This window comes from Micropterus salmoides, unplaced genomic scaffold (genome assembly GCF_014851395.1).
Source record: "Micropterus salmoides isolate LMB-PRFRI ecotype aquatic unplaced genomic scaffold, ASM1485139v1 Ms_hic_scaffold_10, whole genome shotgun sequence".
Lineage (NCBI taxonomy): Eukaryota > Metazoa > Chordata > Actinopteri > Centrarchiformes > Centrarchidae > Micropterus > Micropterus salmoides.
In genome coordinates, this window is record NW_024040041.1 from 33125938 (window position 1) to 33143266 (window position 17329).

At 41.8% G+C, this 17329-nt stretch overlaps 1 protein-coding gene across 5 annotated transcripts in view; it reads right to left on the reverse strand.

Annotated features, from left to right (window-relative positions):
* The window catches only part of LOC119895441 (caskin-2-like), a 96194-nt gene that overhangs the window by 20542 nt on the left and 58323 nt on the right, over positions 1 to 17329 (reverse strand). For all 5 annotated transcript variants that reach the window (XM_038708604.1, XM_038708596.1, XM_038708578.1 and 2 more), the window contains 6 exons: positions 15618 to 15713; positions 12071 to 12201; positions 9932 to 10040; positions 8419 to 8527; positions 7058 to 7152; positions 892 to 1009 (listed from right to left, as the gene is read on the reverse strand). In XM_038708604.1, coding sequence (XP_038564532.1) covers positions 892 to 1009; positions 7058 to 7152; positions 8419 to 8527; positions 9932 to 10040; positions 12071 to 12201; positions 15618 to 15713 — 658 coding nt within the window. The remainder of the gene's footprint in view (positions 1 to 891; positions 1010 to 7057; positions 7153 to 8418; positions 8528 to 9931; positions 10041 to 12070; positions 12202 to 15617; positions 15714 to 17329) is intronic.

Genomic DNA, 17329 nt, shown 5'->3' on the forward strand with positions numbered 1-17329 from the left:
GGTTACCTGTTTAATGATGAACCAGGGTTAAGTTCCTGAAGGTTATTAATATCGTACAAATGTTTATTATCATGATAACCGTGTCCGGTTACTGTGCTTTAAGCATGCAACATGGGTTTGTTTGGGTCAATGACAACTTGGTGGAAGTGTTTTGGTTTTCATAAGAGTGCTGAGAGAAACCTGACTGAATAAAATGACCTTACAGTGAAGCAGGGTGAGTTATCTTTAGCTTTGGTTGGTCTGTCTGTAAAAACTCTACTCGTTGTTCTGCTGCTGTGTGCGGCGTTTGTCTGCAGACTCTAGTCACCCACGTGAACACGTAACACAGTTTAGTCTCCAACAAACATTTCGTTTTCATTTAAAATAACTTTGTGCATGGGGTCATTGAATTTACTCATATAATAATAAATATTTATATATAACAGCTTTAATTTTAATGCGCATATAATATGGTTTTCAAAGGTTTACACACGTTTTGGCTGTTATTATTTTACTGTTGTTTTTTTTCTAATTTGAACGAGAACTTTATTTGTTCACATAAAAAAAGGCATTTTTATTTAATATCTTTCCATTTTTTGGCCCTTCACACCTCTCCACAGTGTTTTGATCATTTTCAGCTCATTTTATCAATACCGTGATAATTGATGTCACTAAAATCATGATACACTGTTTCGTCTCTAATGGAGCGAGCAGCTGTTTTAGGAACAGTAACAGAATTACTGAGCCTTTTTTAAAAATGAAACCATATATTTGTGAGGTTTACGTCTCCTGGAGGAACCACTGGGCTTCGGAGCTGAGAGCCACAGACAGGAAGTCCCTTGTCGGTTTCACCAAAGACTCACTCCCTGTGTTTCTAACGACCTTCAACAGCTGGATGTTTGCGTGACTGACCATTTCGCCGGCTGATGACCTCCACGATGGACGGAGGGAAGAAGCCGACTCGGTCCGTCCCTCTCTGGGTGTCGTGGATGTGGCCCTTCCAGCGCCCGTCCACATGCTGCTCCAACACCTGCAGGGGACGCCACAGGTCACTACGGGCCCCAAGTGCCTAACCCCCCCCCCACACACAAATATTTAAATATCAGCCTGCAGGAGGATACAGGAGCATGGTTTTATGATGTGAATGAGTGATCCCAAGTTTAAAAAAGGGTTAAAGGGATTTTTCTACTGTTCATGCAAGAACAGAACTTACTGGATCTTATTATTTAGTACGAGTCCCAACATGAAGCCTCAGACCAACGCCTGCATCACATCCCCCAGTTAAACACCTTCAGCTTTACTCATCAGCCTGATCAGAGAACAGTCACTGATCATTTACAGGTCAGAAGGTGCAGCTGAGACGAAAACCTTACAGAAGTACAAATGTAAAGTACATTGAGTAATATTGTACTTTTACTCCACTACATTTGACTGACAGCTTTAGTTACTAGCTACTTTTCAGATTAGTTTTCCATTAACTTCTTGTCCAGTGAAAGTACAAGTCTGAAAATGTTGTTAATATTATAATATTTTTATATAGTTAATTAATATAATTGCTGATAATACTTACATAGTTTTACTTAAGTAACGGGTTGGATGCAGGACTTTTACTTATCGTATTTTGGTACTTTTACCCAAGTAAAGGATGTCAATATTTCTTCCACTGCTTGCCATTTAAAGGAAACATCAACCGGGATTACAACATGAAGGAAGCTGAAACAGGTCAGAAGACAAGAAAACTAGAATACTTTCTGCTTTGTATGAAGGAGTAAAGTCCTGCCAGCAGCTCTGTGAGGCTGAACTTAAACACAGTGGTGCTTCGAGCTAAAAGCTAACAGGCTAATGTTTAACAGGCATGATGTTTACCATGTTGACCATCTTACACACAGTACAGCCGAGGCTGATGGGAATATCATTAGTTTATTAGGTCAAAAACCAAAGTGTTGGATACATCAACATGTTGACCTGATAATCAGTGTACTGTAATATTATTACTTTAAATGTTACATGTTTTGTAAAAGACACAGTCCTTGCTGCTGTTATGAATATGCTATTAGTTAAAAAGTCAAGTTTTCTATATATATCATATATTATACAGCATTATCTGGTGTGAGAGGCTGCAGTGTTTTCAGTTTGGTAAAGTAACATAGTTACATAGTTTTTTAAGGAGTAATACTTGATTAATAGCCCGGGCTTTTATTTGCTAAAATCACTGAATTGACCCTGCATATATTTGGGACAGACGTCCATTTGGGACAGGCCTTTAATTCCTTTTGCACAAAACTGAAACTACTATGAAACAGTTTATTTATTTCAAACAGAATAATACTCTTTAAAAATGATCAAATAATAGCTCCGACAGACGGCTTATGCGCTTTTATTTTGAAGGCAGCAACATCACGAAAACAACAACAGGGTGCAGGATGAGAGAAGTCAGCAGACAGAGAGCGACGGACTTCACATGACAGGATTCACAGCTTGAATTCATTTTTATGAAAAGTTGTTTTGATTCTTTTGATCGGTGGACCCTTAAAGACTGAAGGAAGATAAATAATCAAGGAACGGACACATTCGGACTTAACGAGCGCTTCAAAGGTGACGGCAGTCGGCACTTTTTTTCCTTTCCTCTCTTGTACCAGGCAGGTTTCACCGGTAAATCTATGAGACTTAGACTTTGGGGCTTGTTGTTTCCCTTAAATGAACTGAACTATTGAATTGTGGAGAATCTAACCGATCGAACGATGTTCAACATGTCCACACTGACATATTGATCATACGTTTAAACATTAATATTTGTACTAACAATCTAAGCAGCTTAGAAGCAGCTAAAGAGGATGACCCTGCAGGGTTTAAGAGGTTTTATACATCCACAGAACTTACATAAAAACCAGACCAGGCGTTTAATTGTCAAAATGTGTTCCCACACCAGGCAAGTAAACGGGATAGGCGGCTATTTGGGACTCAGCTATTAAACGTTTTACGGTAAGTGAAAAAGTAACTATTACAATTCTTGAGTATGTTGCCCAGCACTGCAGAAGATGGCGCTAGATGAAGTCCGAGGATCACCAAAGTTATAACAGTTCATCCCGAGGGGAACATGAAGGTCTGAACCAGGTTTCATCCCAATCCATCCACCAACTGCTGAGATGTTTCAGTCCGAACCAGCAGGTTATCGTTGTTAAAGAAAGATAACGAAGTAACGAAAACTAAGCGGGTTTGTTAAGTTTGTTAAGTGAAATAAAATAAAAACGCAACTTTACGAAAAAAACCCAACCATAACTAACTTAAACTGTCTGTTTGCAAACATAAACCAAAAACTGAGTTTTGGCTGGATAAGAAATCCATCTTCCAATTTCTTAGCTCTGCCGGTTTTTAGTCCACGCATCTCAACTGGCATCATGGCGGCGAAACTCTGGGGGGGAAACCATCAGATTCTCATTTGGGATTGCTTTGAAAATGACTGTGTCTCAGGTAAGAGCGAGCACCTCGCAGTGGAGGGGGATGAAAATGAGGAACATTTCTCAATGGGCAAAAAAATCCCACAAATTTAAAAGTCTGTTTCAAAAGCTTGCATGAGAAGGCTAACCTAGCTTAGCTTCGCAAGGTAAGGGAGAACGCCAAGCACCCCCGACCCCGAAACAGAAGCTAACCCCGGTCCAGGCAGCTGACACACATCCTTTGTAGTTGTCTTTGGTGGATTGTTGTTCATCCTGCCCCTGATAAATACCCCATATTACAAAAAAAAAGACCAAAACTGACACTGATAAAAACTAAACTAAAACTAAGCCTTTAAAAAAAGAAAACTGAACTGAACTTTAAAACAAAAGTCAAAAGGAAACAATTATAACCTAGGTCTGGTTTAATGTTGTAATGTCAGACAGCGATTAGCAAGATATGTGAAAGATGCATCATATATTCACTGATTAACGAATGTGTAGGGAATTCCATTAGACAAAGATGGTTTTTGAGCTGAGAAACCTCCTCCGATGCTTCTCACAAACCCCAGTGATGCACTCAGAGGAAGGCGTGTGTGCGTTGGACTTGTCTCCACCTGCCTCTGAAAGCTGCTTCAACTCACTCGTTCCCACATTAAAGGTCCGACTTCAAACAGAGCGACGCCACGGACAACTTGGATCCTGTCGTTTCCATCAGTCACACTGTACTCACCAAGCTCACAGCAGGTCGTAAAGGCTTCTCTCGATGATGCAACACACGGTTATCGGACCCGGAGAGGGAACATATTCACTGTCGATTTTAATTAAAGATTGTAGGGAACAATGCCAGTGAGCATATATAGTCATGTATTTTTGGTGACTTGAATTTTAAAAAAAGGCACAGAGGATAAAGATCAAAGAGGTTTCATCTGGCACGATCTGGAAAAGTTTAAATTGAATAACAGTTATTCCATCAAAGATTTAACTGCATATATATAAAAATAATTTTTAATATTATGTAAATGCATCTCAGAAAACTGGTCAAATCGTCATTTAAATTTTGAAAGCAATACAATGTTTATATACAGTCCCCTCCAAAAGTATCGGAACGGGAAGGCAAACTTTTGTTGTTCACTGAAGACTTTTGGGTTTAAGATCAAAAGATGAGACAAGAGTTCAGAATTTCAGCTCTCATTTCCTGGTATTCACGTCTAGATGTGTTAAACAACTCAGGACAAACCAGCCTTTGTTTGAACCCACCCATTTTTCAAGTGAGCAAAACTATTGGAACATGTGACTGACAGATGTTTCTTGTTGCCTTTTAGGCTGATTGATCCAAACATTAAATAGCTCTGCATGACTAGTCTAAGTTTTCATCCTTGGTTCAAACCTATAAAGACTGCATTTCCTGTTAAAGAGGATAAACCAACATGAAGACCAGAGAGCTGTCTGTGGGAGAAAAGCAAGCCGCTGTCAAGCTGAGAAAAGAAGGAAAATCGAGCAGAGCCGTTGGACAAACATTGGGCAGAGCAAGCACAACAATTTGTGCTGAACGTCCTGAAAAAGAAGTGGTGAAGAAGTGACATCAGCAGCGACCTCCACAGTGCAGGGTGAAGGTATCACAATCCACTGTTGGAAGAAGACTCAGAGAGCAGAAATCTAGAGGCCACACCACAAGATGCAAACCACTCATCAGCAGCAAGAATCATCGGAAGGCCAGAGTGAAATTTGCAAAGAAGCACAAAGATGAGCCGCAAACATTCTGGAGCAGAATCTGATGGACTGATGAGACCAAGATTAATCTCTAGCAAAGTGATGGAAAGTGTGGAGAAAGAAAGGAAGTGCTGATGATCCGAAGCACATCTGTGAAGCCTGGTGGAGTTAATGTCACGGCTGCTTCTGGAACAGGCTCATTAATATTTACTGATGATGGAACTGATGATGGTCGCAGCAGCATGAATTCAGAAGTGTTTACAGAGAAATGCATTGAAACTAATGGGGAGGAAGTTTATCTTGCAGCATGAGCCAAAGCACACAAAAGAAAACAAAGGACTTCATCAGGGGGGAGAAGGTTTTAGACTGACCAAGTCAATCAGCTGACCTGAACCCAACAGAGCTGCATTTCACCTCCTTAAGAGGAGACTGAAGGGAGAAACACGCCGAAACAAACAACAAGTGAAAGAAGCTGCGGTAAAAGCCTGGAATAGCATCACAAATGAAGAATGCAACAGTTTGGTGATGTCGATGGGTCGCAGGATTGAGGCGGTTATTGCAAGAGAGGGTTCTGCCACCAAATATTAAATGTTTTTTACTTTAAGATTATTTGTTCCTTTACTTTTGCTCACCTCAGAACGCTGTGGTCTAATAAAAACTGTGAAAAGTCCTGAGTTGAACACTTCTAGATGTGAATACCAGGAAATGAGAGCTGAAATTCTGAACTCTTGTCTCTGCTTTTGATCTTAAACCCAAAAGTCTTCAGTGAACAACAAAAACAATTTGCCTTACCGCCTTTCGGAGGGGACTGTATATACTGTACATATACTCTGTATATATAAAGAAATGGACAAAAACTCGTAACTCCTCCTTTTTTTTAATGTTCTTTTCGTCAAGATGTTTTTGTTTTAAAGGAGACCCATTATTCTGCTTTTCCAGTCCTATATTGTAGTTCTGTGACTCCTGTATGGCAGCTTTGCATGATTCAAAGTACAAAAAAATAATCTTCTGTCTTATACCGTCTCTTCATGTAGGCCTTCATTTCAGCCTCTGTCTGAAACAAGCTGTAGATGCTCCTGTCTCTTTAAGGCCCCCTCCTCCAAAACCCACTGTCTTCTGATTGGCCAATGTCTAATGTGTTTACCAGGTTGCCGCAGGGATAGAGCAGCATGTTCCTTTGTGGGCGTGGCCAGCATTCTCTGCCTGGAGCAAATGACCATATATGGAAATTTGGCTCGGAATGACATCATACCGAGCCATTAGTAGAAAAAACAGAGCGTTCAGAACAGGGGGATATCTCAGGTTTTGGCTCACAGGGATTTTTTTTAAATACTTTTACCTCGTTATTGAAGTTTTGATATGAAATGTGAAAAAGTACAATAGGTCCCCTTTAATATTTAAGATTGCGGACTTATAGTACTTGAATGCACATCTTTACCTCTCTTTTAATAAAATTTTTTTTTCCTCCAAACACATGAATTTATTTCTCTTTTACCAAATCTTATTTGTATAATGTTATAATTTCCTTTTCCTGCTCCGTGTTTCCTCTTTTTGTTCTTCCACGTGTACAGTCCCACATAAATGTTACAGATGAAGAGTTTATTATTGCTTTCAAATCTACAAAAACACCCAAGTTGTAATAAACAAGAATTATCTTATAAGAAGCCTTTATGTTATTTGTTGTGCAGAAAATAATTAAGAAGAAACTGAAAACATGAGGCAGGTGAATCTGTCTTTATGCCTTTAGTTTTGTTTATATATGTCCTTCCTCCAAATGAAGCTTCAGGTTTGGTTTGAAAGGTTTCAAGAAACCAAACGTGTTCTTGTTGTGTCTACCAGAGGATCCACTACCTGTAACTAACCGCTCGAGTGGATGAAGGAGGCGTGAAAAAGCTCAGTGAACCGTGTCAGCGGTCTCTGAAGCGTCTCACCGTGATGACGTCTCCGGCTCGGATGTTGAGGGCAGTGGGATCGTGGAGGTTCCAGTAGTCCTTCAGAGCTCTGACCTGCAAAACACCCGTCGCATCTGCCGAGGAAACATCCACAGTTAGATCTTGGGGGGTCAGAGATAAAACCCTTCAGTAAAACCCACCAAGAAAATACCAATGGCTGAGCCAAACCTGATCAGGGAGGGGAGCCTGTCGCAGGTACATCAGAGGAAACACACAGTAAGAACTAGGGATGTTAAATTTTACCGAACAAATACGTTGACATGTCGGCAGTGTGGAAGCATTTTAAGTGTCGCCGTTTGCAGCACATCCGCTCCATCTGTGGCTGACTTCTTAGAAAAGAAGCGCTTTGAGTGTTTCTGTCACTCGTCTGTGAGAAGGAGATGAAGCTAGCCGCACCTACATTTGGAGTGCACACGTATTCAAGCCTTTACGGTAACTGAAACGGCCCGGAGCGATCTGACAGGCAGGTTAGAGTCAGTTTGTCTCTTTACAAAGACAAGTGCTGCAGGATGAGAGTCCTGCCTGAAGAGAGGCTGTGAAGTCTTCATGGACGATAAAAGTGAATCTGTAAAAATCATAAATTATATTACGAGTCCCCTCTTAACTCTTACGCCCTCCTCAAATTTTGCACCCTCTGGACACCTCTGCTAAAAAATCATTATATTTTTCTGCATAATTCACTTTAACAACTTCTCCCCTGCTCAAAACTACCAAACATTTAATAATTTTCAGGATTTCAGGATCCCTAATTTTAGTTTGCTCTATTTTTTATTTTTGTTTTCATGATTTTATTGTGAATCTTGTTGTCTGTTTTATTGTTTTTGCACTTCGTAACACGGTTTTCGAAAAGAGCTCTACAACTAATTAATAAGATTATTATTATTATAAAAAAACAAACAAACAAAAAACACAGGAAGACAGTGCTCGTTACCAAAATAAGATCCTGAATTAGTTTGTTTTTTAAACTCTGATGGAAAGCAGAAGTGTGAACACACCAGGCAGATCCTCGGTCACACATCAATAATGAATGAGTGTGTGCGAGTCATTCATCTCCACAGTGCTCCAGTAAACAAGACGGGAAAGTCTCCGTCCATGTTTAAATCACTTCTCCAACACAACCGCTCATTATTCCCTCAGTCTGTTCCCACAGGAACTTCAAAAGGCTGCAGGATTACAGAGCAGAGCGCGCACACAGTATATATACAGCTCTGTTAAATTTGAGGCTGCTCTTTGAAGCTGCGAGAGCTGAATGATAAGAGTTACATAACCCAAAACTTAAACACAAGTCAGGTGAATCTGCAGACACAGAAAGAGGAGAGCGGCAGCAGTAAAACTCTGACCTCGCAGCAGCTGCTTGATGTCCCTGCTGGCGTGCGACGTGGTGAACTGGTTGACGATGTCCAGCGCCGTCTGGTTGTAGGTGTTACGGATGTTCACGTCCACTCCGGCCTGCGGGGACAAAACACAAGGACTGTCTTCAGACACGAGCTCTGTCCTTTAACCCGTCTCTGTGATGTTAAACATGTTCACGTGCAGTTTGGTGTTCAGGGTCTGGTTAAAACCACATCTGATCTGAGGTCAGTGAGGAAAGACGAATGCAGCGATTTCACCGTCACGTAACGTCGCTCAGATGACTTTTAATCAGCTCTGTTCTTAAGTCACAAAACCCTGAAAAACATTCACTGTTCTACAGCCTGCCAGCTGCTCTGTGAGGTGATATTTAAGGTCAATTTATACTTCTGCGACAAAAATAGAGCTGCAACGGTTTGTTGATTAATCGATTAGTTGTAAACTTTTAAATTAATTGACACTAAGGCCGTCGCTTTGTGTTGAAAGGCGGTGGGAATGTTTTTATTTATGTTAAAGGAAACACAAAATTCAGGAAGCAGGTGACATTTCCAAATATATAAATATAACAGAATCTGACCCCTAAAATCCGCTGACTCCGGCTCATCGCGGCCATCATAGTCAGTGCTTTAGAGTCCACCAGACGCAGCCGCAGCGCGTCCCTGAAGCGGCTCTCCGCTCTGCAGAGAACAGGTAGCAGGTCTATTTTTACCACGTCAAGCAGCACAGAGCAGTTCGAGCCAGGCAGGAAGTCAGACACAAAACGGCAGAGAGAATCCGGGCAATTTTCAAAATAAAACACCCTGTGGAGAATCCCGATTCGTTAAACAACAATAAACGAGGTTAAAACAGACACAAAAAGAAATTGCGCTTCTGAGACGCTTCCAGTGGACTTTGACGCATCAAAACATTACGTTATTTAACTGCAAGCTACATTTCAGAACGCTTTCAGAACAAATTATGCTTTGACATGTCCCCAGTGTCCCCAGCGTAAATGACATCTATATTATTAATGGATTTATTGTTTTGATTCATTTTTTAAAGAAAAGAACGTCCAAATTCTGATTCCAGCTTCTCAACTGTGAAGATTTGCTGATTTCTTTGCTCCTCTGTCAGTAAATGACACTTTGGACTCTGTGTCACGATAGCCTGTCAGCGTTCAGACTGTCCGGACGTCACAGACAGTGCTGTGAAGAGGACGGGGACGCCGGGCAGCGAGGAGTCTCGGATCGGATTCTGCTCTGATAACGGAGCCGTTCACCGGTGTGAGGAGCTCAGAGTTAACTGCTTTTACTGAATGAACTTTTTACTTGTAAAATGTGGGATTAAAACGTTGATATTCATATTTATACAGGACACAACAGGAGGCTGCTGGGAGAGAAGGAAGCTGACCTACCTGGTAAGTTCTGAAAATATGAGTCTGTTACTTGATTCTAGCTATCGCTGCACTTTACAGGTAACCACCGCTCTGCTCTGTGTATTCTGACTCTTCTAAGATGAACTTACGTCCAGCAGCAGTCGAACCACCTCTGTCTTCCCGTACAGAGAGGCTTCGTGCAGAGCCGTCCCAGACTTGGTGGTCTTGTTGATGTCGATGCCGGCCTTCAGAAGCAGCCTGGAAACGAAACAGAGACACACCTGTGAGTCCTGAACCTGAGCAGAGAGAAATCCTGAGCTCTAACGTCTTTACGGTTTTATTACTGGTTCTTTCACTTCTTGTGAACGCGTTCAGAACAGCGTTTGACCAGATTTTAGAAAAATACAGCCAAAAAAACCCCCTCGAAAACGACTCTTTTTAAATTAGATTTAATGGATTTAGTTAGAGCAAGTCCTATACTGCGCTGTGATTGGCCAGCTGTGTTATTGGGGCGTGGCTTAGTGAAGGGTCAATTATATAGATCAAATTATAGATAATTTTCTTTGCCTACAGTGTGTAAAGCACTGAAATGTGCGCTATCAATAAAGCTGCCGTGCCTTTATTTTCTCATATTCTTATTTCTGATGCTAATGTCTTCAGTTAGTGAAGCAGCTCTGCCTTTATTATAAAGCAGGTTGGTGTAAAATGTGGCTGGTAGCTTCCACTGCACACACACACACACACACACACACACCGGGGATAAAAGCCCTGTAAAACTGGGTCACAGGGATGTTGTAGTGTATTTCAGGGCTCAGCTGGGAATGTGAGGCATGAAGAAGAAGAGACATAACCAGCTCCAGAGTTCATGCTCCCACATCCCAACAGAAAAGTCCCGGCTCAGTGGTCAACAACCACAAACCACAGGAGCCCCGCCCTCCGGCCCCTACAGACAGAGCCTCACCTCGGAGACCAAACACAAAACGTTCTGATGCCAGGCAAAGAGTTGTTTATCTGGACACGTGGAGCGTAACAACTGCCGCTCTCCGGGTTTTTACTTTCTTAGGGATTACCAGGGTTCCCGCTCTTTTCTAGAGATCACTTTCCAGGACTTTTCCAGGACATTACAGTGATGATCTAGCTGGTATGACAGACGGGGATCACGTCATAAATAAATATGTTCCTCTCTGTGGAAGTCTGATTTTAAAGGTGTGCAATGGTTGAAAAGAAAACATTTATCTATAAACCTAATAAAAACGACTAATACTCACCTTTGGAGGATAATGCAACTTACATTATTCAGTCACTTCCCACATGTGCTACCATGTGACCTGACTCGTGTGTTCACAACGCTGCCGCAACATTACGTTAAAATAGATTTCCAGAACATTTTACTTTTTCTCACATTTTCCATGTTTTTCCATGACATTGAAAACTGGTCAAATGTTTTCCAGGTTTTCCAGGATGCATGGGAACCTTAATTACTATTTTCAAAACAGTAATAATCTTACAGTTATTGATCCAGGTAACTCTGCGTTACCAGAACGTGACTTGTTTTGTTGTCCAGCACGTGTTAGCGCGATTACGCAGCAAACGAAGCTAAACGAAGAATGAGGCATGAGAGGCTGCAGTGTTTTCAGTTTGGCTGATTGTTGACTCCTCGGGTTTAAATGGAGAGTAAATTATTCTGCAGAAGGATTGTTGATATTTGAACTGAACTTCCAAACAAATACACCCCTCTCTTCAGTGCTCCGTCAAAAGCTCCGCCCCCAAAATTTCAAACCTCTGAGGATTCTCCAGCATTGAAACGCTTTCTGTTTATACTCGTCAGACCTTTTCCTCTCTGGCTGTTTCACAGTGGCTGAAGTCCGGCATGTTTGAATGTGTCGGTGTATAGAACTCTCTCTCGCTCACTGCCCCCCTCCCCTCATCACTCCTGTGCTCGAGCACTATCGCCACCTGTCGCTGATTGGCTGGAACAATGTTGTGGCGAGATCCACACCACTTTCTTTGTGTTCCATTCACAGACCCAGGGCTGTGTAGGAAAACCGGATTTCTTTTCAGAGCACACACAAAACAGAGAGCTAGCAAACCGTGAGGAAAGTGTACTAGATGACAATCGCTTTCTATCACTTTAACTATTGTTCCAATAAAGTGAATTCATTTCTAAAATGAAGCTGGTCCGTCACTTTTTCTGAAGGGGTTTTTTTTACTTTTATAGCCTGAAATAGATAAATATTATTACTTTCTGAAGAATAATAAGTAAAAATACAGATGTTAAGTGTTCTCACCGTATGATGTCTTTATGTCCGTTGCGGGCGGCGAGGTGTAGCGGCGTTGTGAAGGCCGAGTCCGTCGGCTCCTTCCTCTCTCCTTCCAACAACGCCACGACCATGTTACTGCTCAGCAACAGCTGGGCCACCTGGATGGAGGAGAGAAGGGAAGTCGGTGAGATGACATTTACATTTATTCATTTAGCTGACGCTTTTATCCAAAGCGGGGTTAAGTCTCTTGCTCAGGGACACAATGGTGGATGTCTCACAGTGGGGGATTGAACCCGGGTCTCTCACACCAAAGTCATGCGCCTTATCCATTACACCATCACCACCACACGGAGAAAGAGAGGTGACTAAATGAAGCCAGAGACGAGACACAACAGGGACCAGCACACAGAGGCCCTGCAGGTGAGAATGTGGTGAAACCTCAGTGACCCAAAACACCACAAGTGCTTCCAGATGTTTGGCAGAAGACGCAGTGAGTCACAGCTGGAAGCTACTTTTAGTATAAAAGTAGGGATGCACCGAAAAGAAAATTCTTGGCTGAATATAATGAAAACTTTCCTGAACACCGAACAAGGTTTTTAAATTTTTTTTCCATTTATTTTGCCTTTTTGAAATGTGCTTTTTCCTCAGTGTTTCCCACAGGATGTGGAGAGACTATGGTGGGGGGGTCCGGGGCCCGACAGGGTCCTGTAAAGCAAATTACATGAGTCCATTTACTTTTAATGGACACATGAAACATGTTTTATACTTTCTGTGAATATAATCCAATTAATTTTATTTCCATCCTGTACAGACGCCTTATTTTGAAAACCGGACGTTGTCACATCCTCCTCGCGCTAAATTCATCCAGTCCGACCCGGTTTGATAAATAATGTTGTAACATGAAGACTTCACAGCCTCTCTTCATACTAAAGAGACAAACTGACAGGATAAAGTCTCTAACCTGCCCGTCAGCTCGCTCTGGGCCGCTTCACTTACCGTAAAGGCTTGAATACGTGTGCACTCCAAATGTAGGTGTTGCTAGCTTAACCTCCTTCTCACAGACGAGTGACAGAAACACTCAAAGCGTTTCTTTTCTAACAAGTCAGCCACAGATGGAGCGGATGTGCTGCAAACGGCGACACTTGCTAAAATGCTTCCACACTGCCGACATGTCAACGTAATTGTTCGGTAAAATATAATCAAACTTTTGACTTATTCGGCCGAACACCGAAAGTGCTATTTGTTTTTACTATTTTCGGCCAATTAATTTCAGTGGTCGAACATTTGGCGCATCCCTACAAAAAATGTTAGAAAAGTGTTTGTTTTGTTTGTCACCAACTGTTTGTTAACACTTAAAACAAATTTTACGATTTTACAGCGTTTTAAAACAAGTTGTCAATAATTACAGGAGAGCTACCACGCATCTGTTCAGTTCATTTCATTTATAATTATCCCAAGTGGGTAACTTGACTTGCGGTCAGGGCACAGGATTAAACATAAGGATCAGATGTTTTTCCTTAACACGAGCACAAAAAATAAAATGAGACCAGTACATACAGTGCACTAAAAACACTTTAAAAACATAAGACAGTCCCTAAAATGGGAGGTTACCTCAGACGATTTAGAGTTATCACACAGGGAACAAAGGAGTTTGTGTAAGCTTTAGATTTGATTATTCTTTTATAACTTGTATATCTTGTTTGTTTCATCGGTTTATGTCTATTGTTACACACCGAGTCACCAAAGCAAATTCCTTGAATGTGTAAAAACTCCTTTGTGATAAAGTTGTTTCTGGTTCTGATTCTGCAGAGTCAGAAACTGTCAAACGGTGTCGGCGAGGCGAGGCGAGGCGAGGCGAGCGCGTCTCCTTATCTACAGTACAAATGACTGAGCCGCAGCAGCCCTGCGTAATAATCCTTCCCTAACTGTGTGTGTGTGTAAAGTCCTTCCTCAATTCTCAGTAACTTCAACTCTGAAAATAAAGCGCTGTGGCTTTGGATGGAGGGTTTGTGAGGAGGAGGTGAAACAGAGCTGCATGGAAACACAGCAGCTGCCACCGACGACACACCCTGACGGACATCAGCTGAGTGTGGCAGCTGAGGCCTGAACACATACACACTAAAGATATCTCAGCTGTGTGTGGAGAAGGGAGGGAGGGGGGTCAGGCTTCAGTTTCAAGTCACACAAGTCAAACCAAAGAGGATGGCAAGCAGTGGACAGTAACTAAAGCCGCGTTTCCACCAAAAGTACCCGGGAACAGGAACTAAAAGCTTCCCTCGGCCCGCTGTTGTGTGAGTTTCCACCACAGACTGAAGATCCAGAGGCTGGAAAATCTAGCCTGTTCTACTACATGATGAGCAGACCAAACTCAATCTCCAAAGTCCATCATCTCTTTAAAAGATCTTAAACAGAGAATAAAGGAAGTTATCAGTGTTTGCTGCGGCTGCCAAATAAATACATGATCTAATAATCTTTCCTTAAAACGGAGCAACACAACCAGAAAACACATTTCAACTTCTTTACTGATTCCTAATGTTGTGGCACTCGAGACCGGTCTTAAGACCACTTTTTTATGGTCTTGGTCTCGTCTCAGACTCGACCGCATTTGTTACTCCGTCTTGTCTCGGTCATTGAGGACTCAGGATTTTATTTCAAGACCAGTCAACTTTGGGAATATCAATAAATTGCTTTTGCATTGTCTGATTTATTGGTTAACATCCTAACTTTGGTTGGATGTAAAACTTATTGCTCCAAATGCAACCAATAACCCTGATTAAACCCCTCTGCATGATGGTCAGCATGGAAAAGCAGTGTTGAATAAAGACGCTTACGTTATGCTCTTAGTGTTTGTATGTGGGTGTTTTAATGGGAATGTGGATCTTTTAGATCAGTTTGAGAAGAACCTCTGATCTCGTTCTACATTTTATTGTGCGTCATGTAATGTGGGGAACTGGTCTCATCCCCTAAAAGTCTTGGTCTTGACTTGGTCTCGATAAACTCTGGTCTCGGTCTCGATATGGGCGGTCGTGACTACAACACTACTGATTCCAGCTGCTTTCTGCAGCTGTGCTCTCTGTAGGGCGGATATACTCAGTATTAAAGGGACTTGGATCAGGACGATCCTACTCCTGACTGAGCTCTCTGGACTTTTCGGGAGGAAAAATTAACACACATCTATGGGTGGATTACTGCACAGTGGGATCAATGCAGTAATCCGTCCACATGTGCGTCAGACCGATGAAGTACGAGCGAGAACAGAGAAACCAGCAGAGTGAGAGAGATCAACAGAAAGAGACAATGCAAAGATAACAGTGATGTTTACAGACAGAGAGAGAAAAGTATCCACAGCAACGCAATCTAACCCCTGTGTGTGTGTGTTTGTTTGTCCAGCTGTGGCCGTGTGTTGTCCAACCATCATTAACACTCACCCCCCCCCCCCAGAGACTCATTCTGACCCCAAAACCAGCCCCGATTATCATCTTAAACCTCCCACGAAAGTTCAATCATTTACCGTGTGAGAGGTCGGTCCAGTGTTTCAGCTCATGTCACAAACAAAAAGAACAGACGAGCTCACCTGGACTCTCCCGAACTCGCAGGCCAGGTCCAGAGGAGTCTTCTTGGCCTTGTTGACCAGACAGGGGTTGGACTGATGCTGCAGCAGCATCTCAGACTGAAACACACAGTAACACAACATTTTATTTTATTTTTACAACATGAAAAAGCACAAGACGAAGGAGAAGAAAAACAAGGTACAAAAAAGTCAAAGGAAAGAAACGGGGATGCTGTGTATGTTCATCCGGGACTGCGTTTGCATACCGTAAAACTTGAAATGAAAAGCAGAGTCCTAGTTAAACGCTTGTCCCGTTTACTGTCCTGGTGTGGCTACAAATAAACGCAGGTTTCAATTAGAAGCCTGGTTTTTACAGGAGTTCATTGGACTAGGGCTGAACGATTTGGGCAAAACATCTAATTTTTCTGCCAGATATTGCGATTAAGATTTGATTTGCAATTTTTTTAAAAGTTTAGCTAAAGTTCAATATTCACTGTCTATTTTTGACGGAAGCCGCGTCAAGCAGCACAGAGCAGATGAAACGGGCAGGAAGTCAGACACAGAACGGCAAAGAGAATCCGGTCGATTTTCAAAATCACCCTGTGCAGAGACGTCAACAATAACCACAGTTAAAACAGACAAAAAAGAAACAATTAAACTACGTTGCTACTTAACCACAGTAGAGCGAAACGGGCTCACAGAGAGCTGTTTTCGTAGTTGAAGCACAAGAAAGGACAAATTAACAACACATCAACAACGTGCAGGCTAAACGCTCCGCTGCTGAAACACTTCAGCGCGAGTTGACGCCGGACAAAAACCGCGGCACAGACGCTGTGTGTGTCGGCTCTGCTGGCGCCATTATCCCACGTTTTCCTCCAGTTTCGTTTGTTGTTGTAAAATGTACACGCCCTGTTGCCGCTCTGATTGGTGAGTTGAGATGCGTGCAGCTTGTGATTGGCGAGCAGGTCTATCACACAAGGACGACAGCAGCATGAATTTGTAACTGCATGAATGTTTAAAACGGGTCACTAGCTAATCGCGTTCTTTATAATTGTAATTTCGATTTAAAAGCGATTAATCGTTCAGAAATTCATTGGATTCATAAAACCTCTTGAAGCTGCTCAGATCGCACATACAAATACAAATGTTTAAACTTATGTCAGTATGAACATGATACTAGTCGTTCAACAGTTTACTTCATTGTATGGAAACAATGAGTACCAAAGTAGAATTAATTCAGATTTACCGGCATGGCAAAGGAACTAAGATATACGCCGGGTGAGTTCAGTGATTTAAGCAAAGAAAAACCAAAGTTTTACAGTATGTTTGTGTTAAAGTGTGTATAAATGTTTGTACAATTGAATGTGACCAAGGAAATGTGTGGATGTACGATAAATAAATAACATAAAATAAAACAAGAATAATAATGTCTGACAAAGTAATAATCAAAAGAAAATGTAATGATATTTGTATAAATACCCAATGATTGTAAAATAACAGACATAATAATAATTCTACCAGGGATCCTGAAAAAACTGTTAAAACATCTGTAAATTTAAAAGGAACATTTCTGGACTCAGAGTCGGGACATGGTTAGCCTAGCTTAGCATAAAGACTGGAAGCAGGGGGAAACTGCTAGCCTGAGTGTGTGTTGTGGGCGTCTCGGCCCTCGGAGGTGGTCGATGCTGTAATGTGGATAATGTTTCACCTCCTCTCAGCCAATCAGATGACGTTGT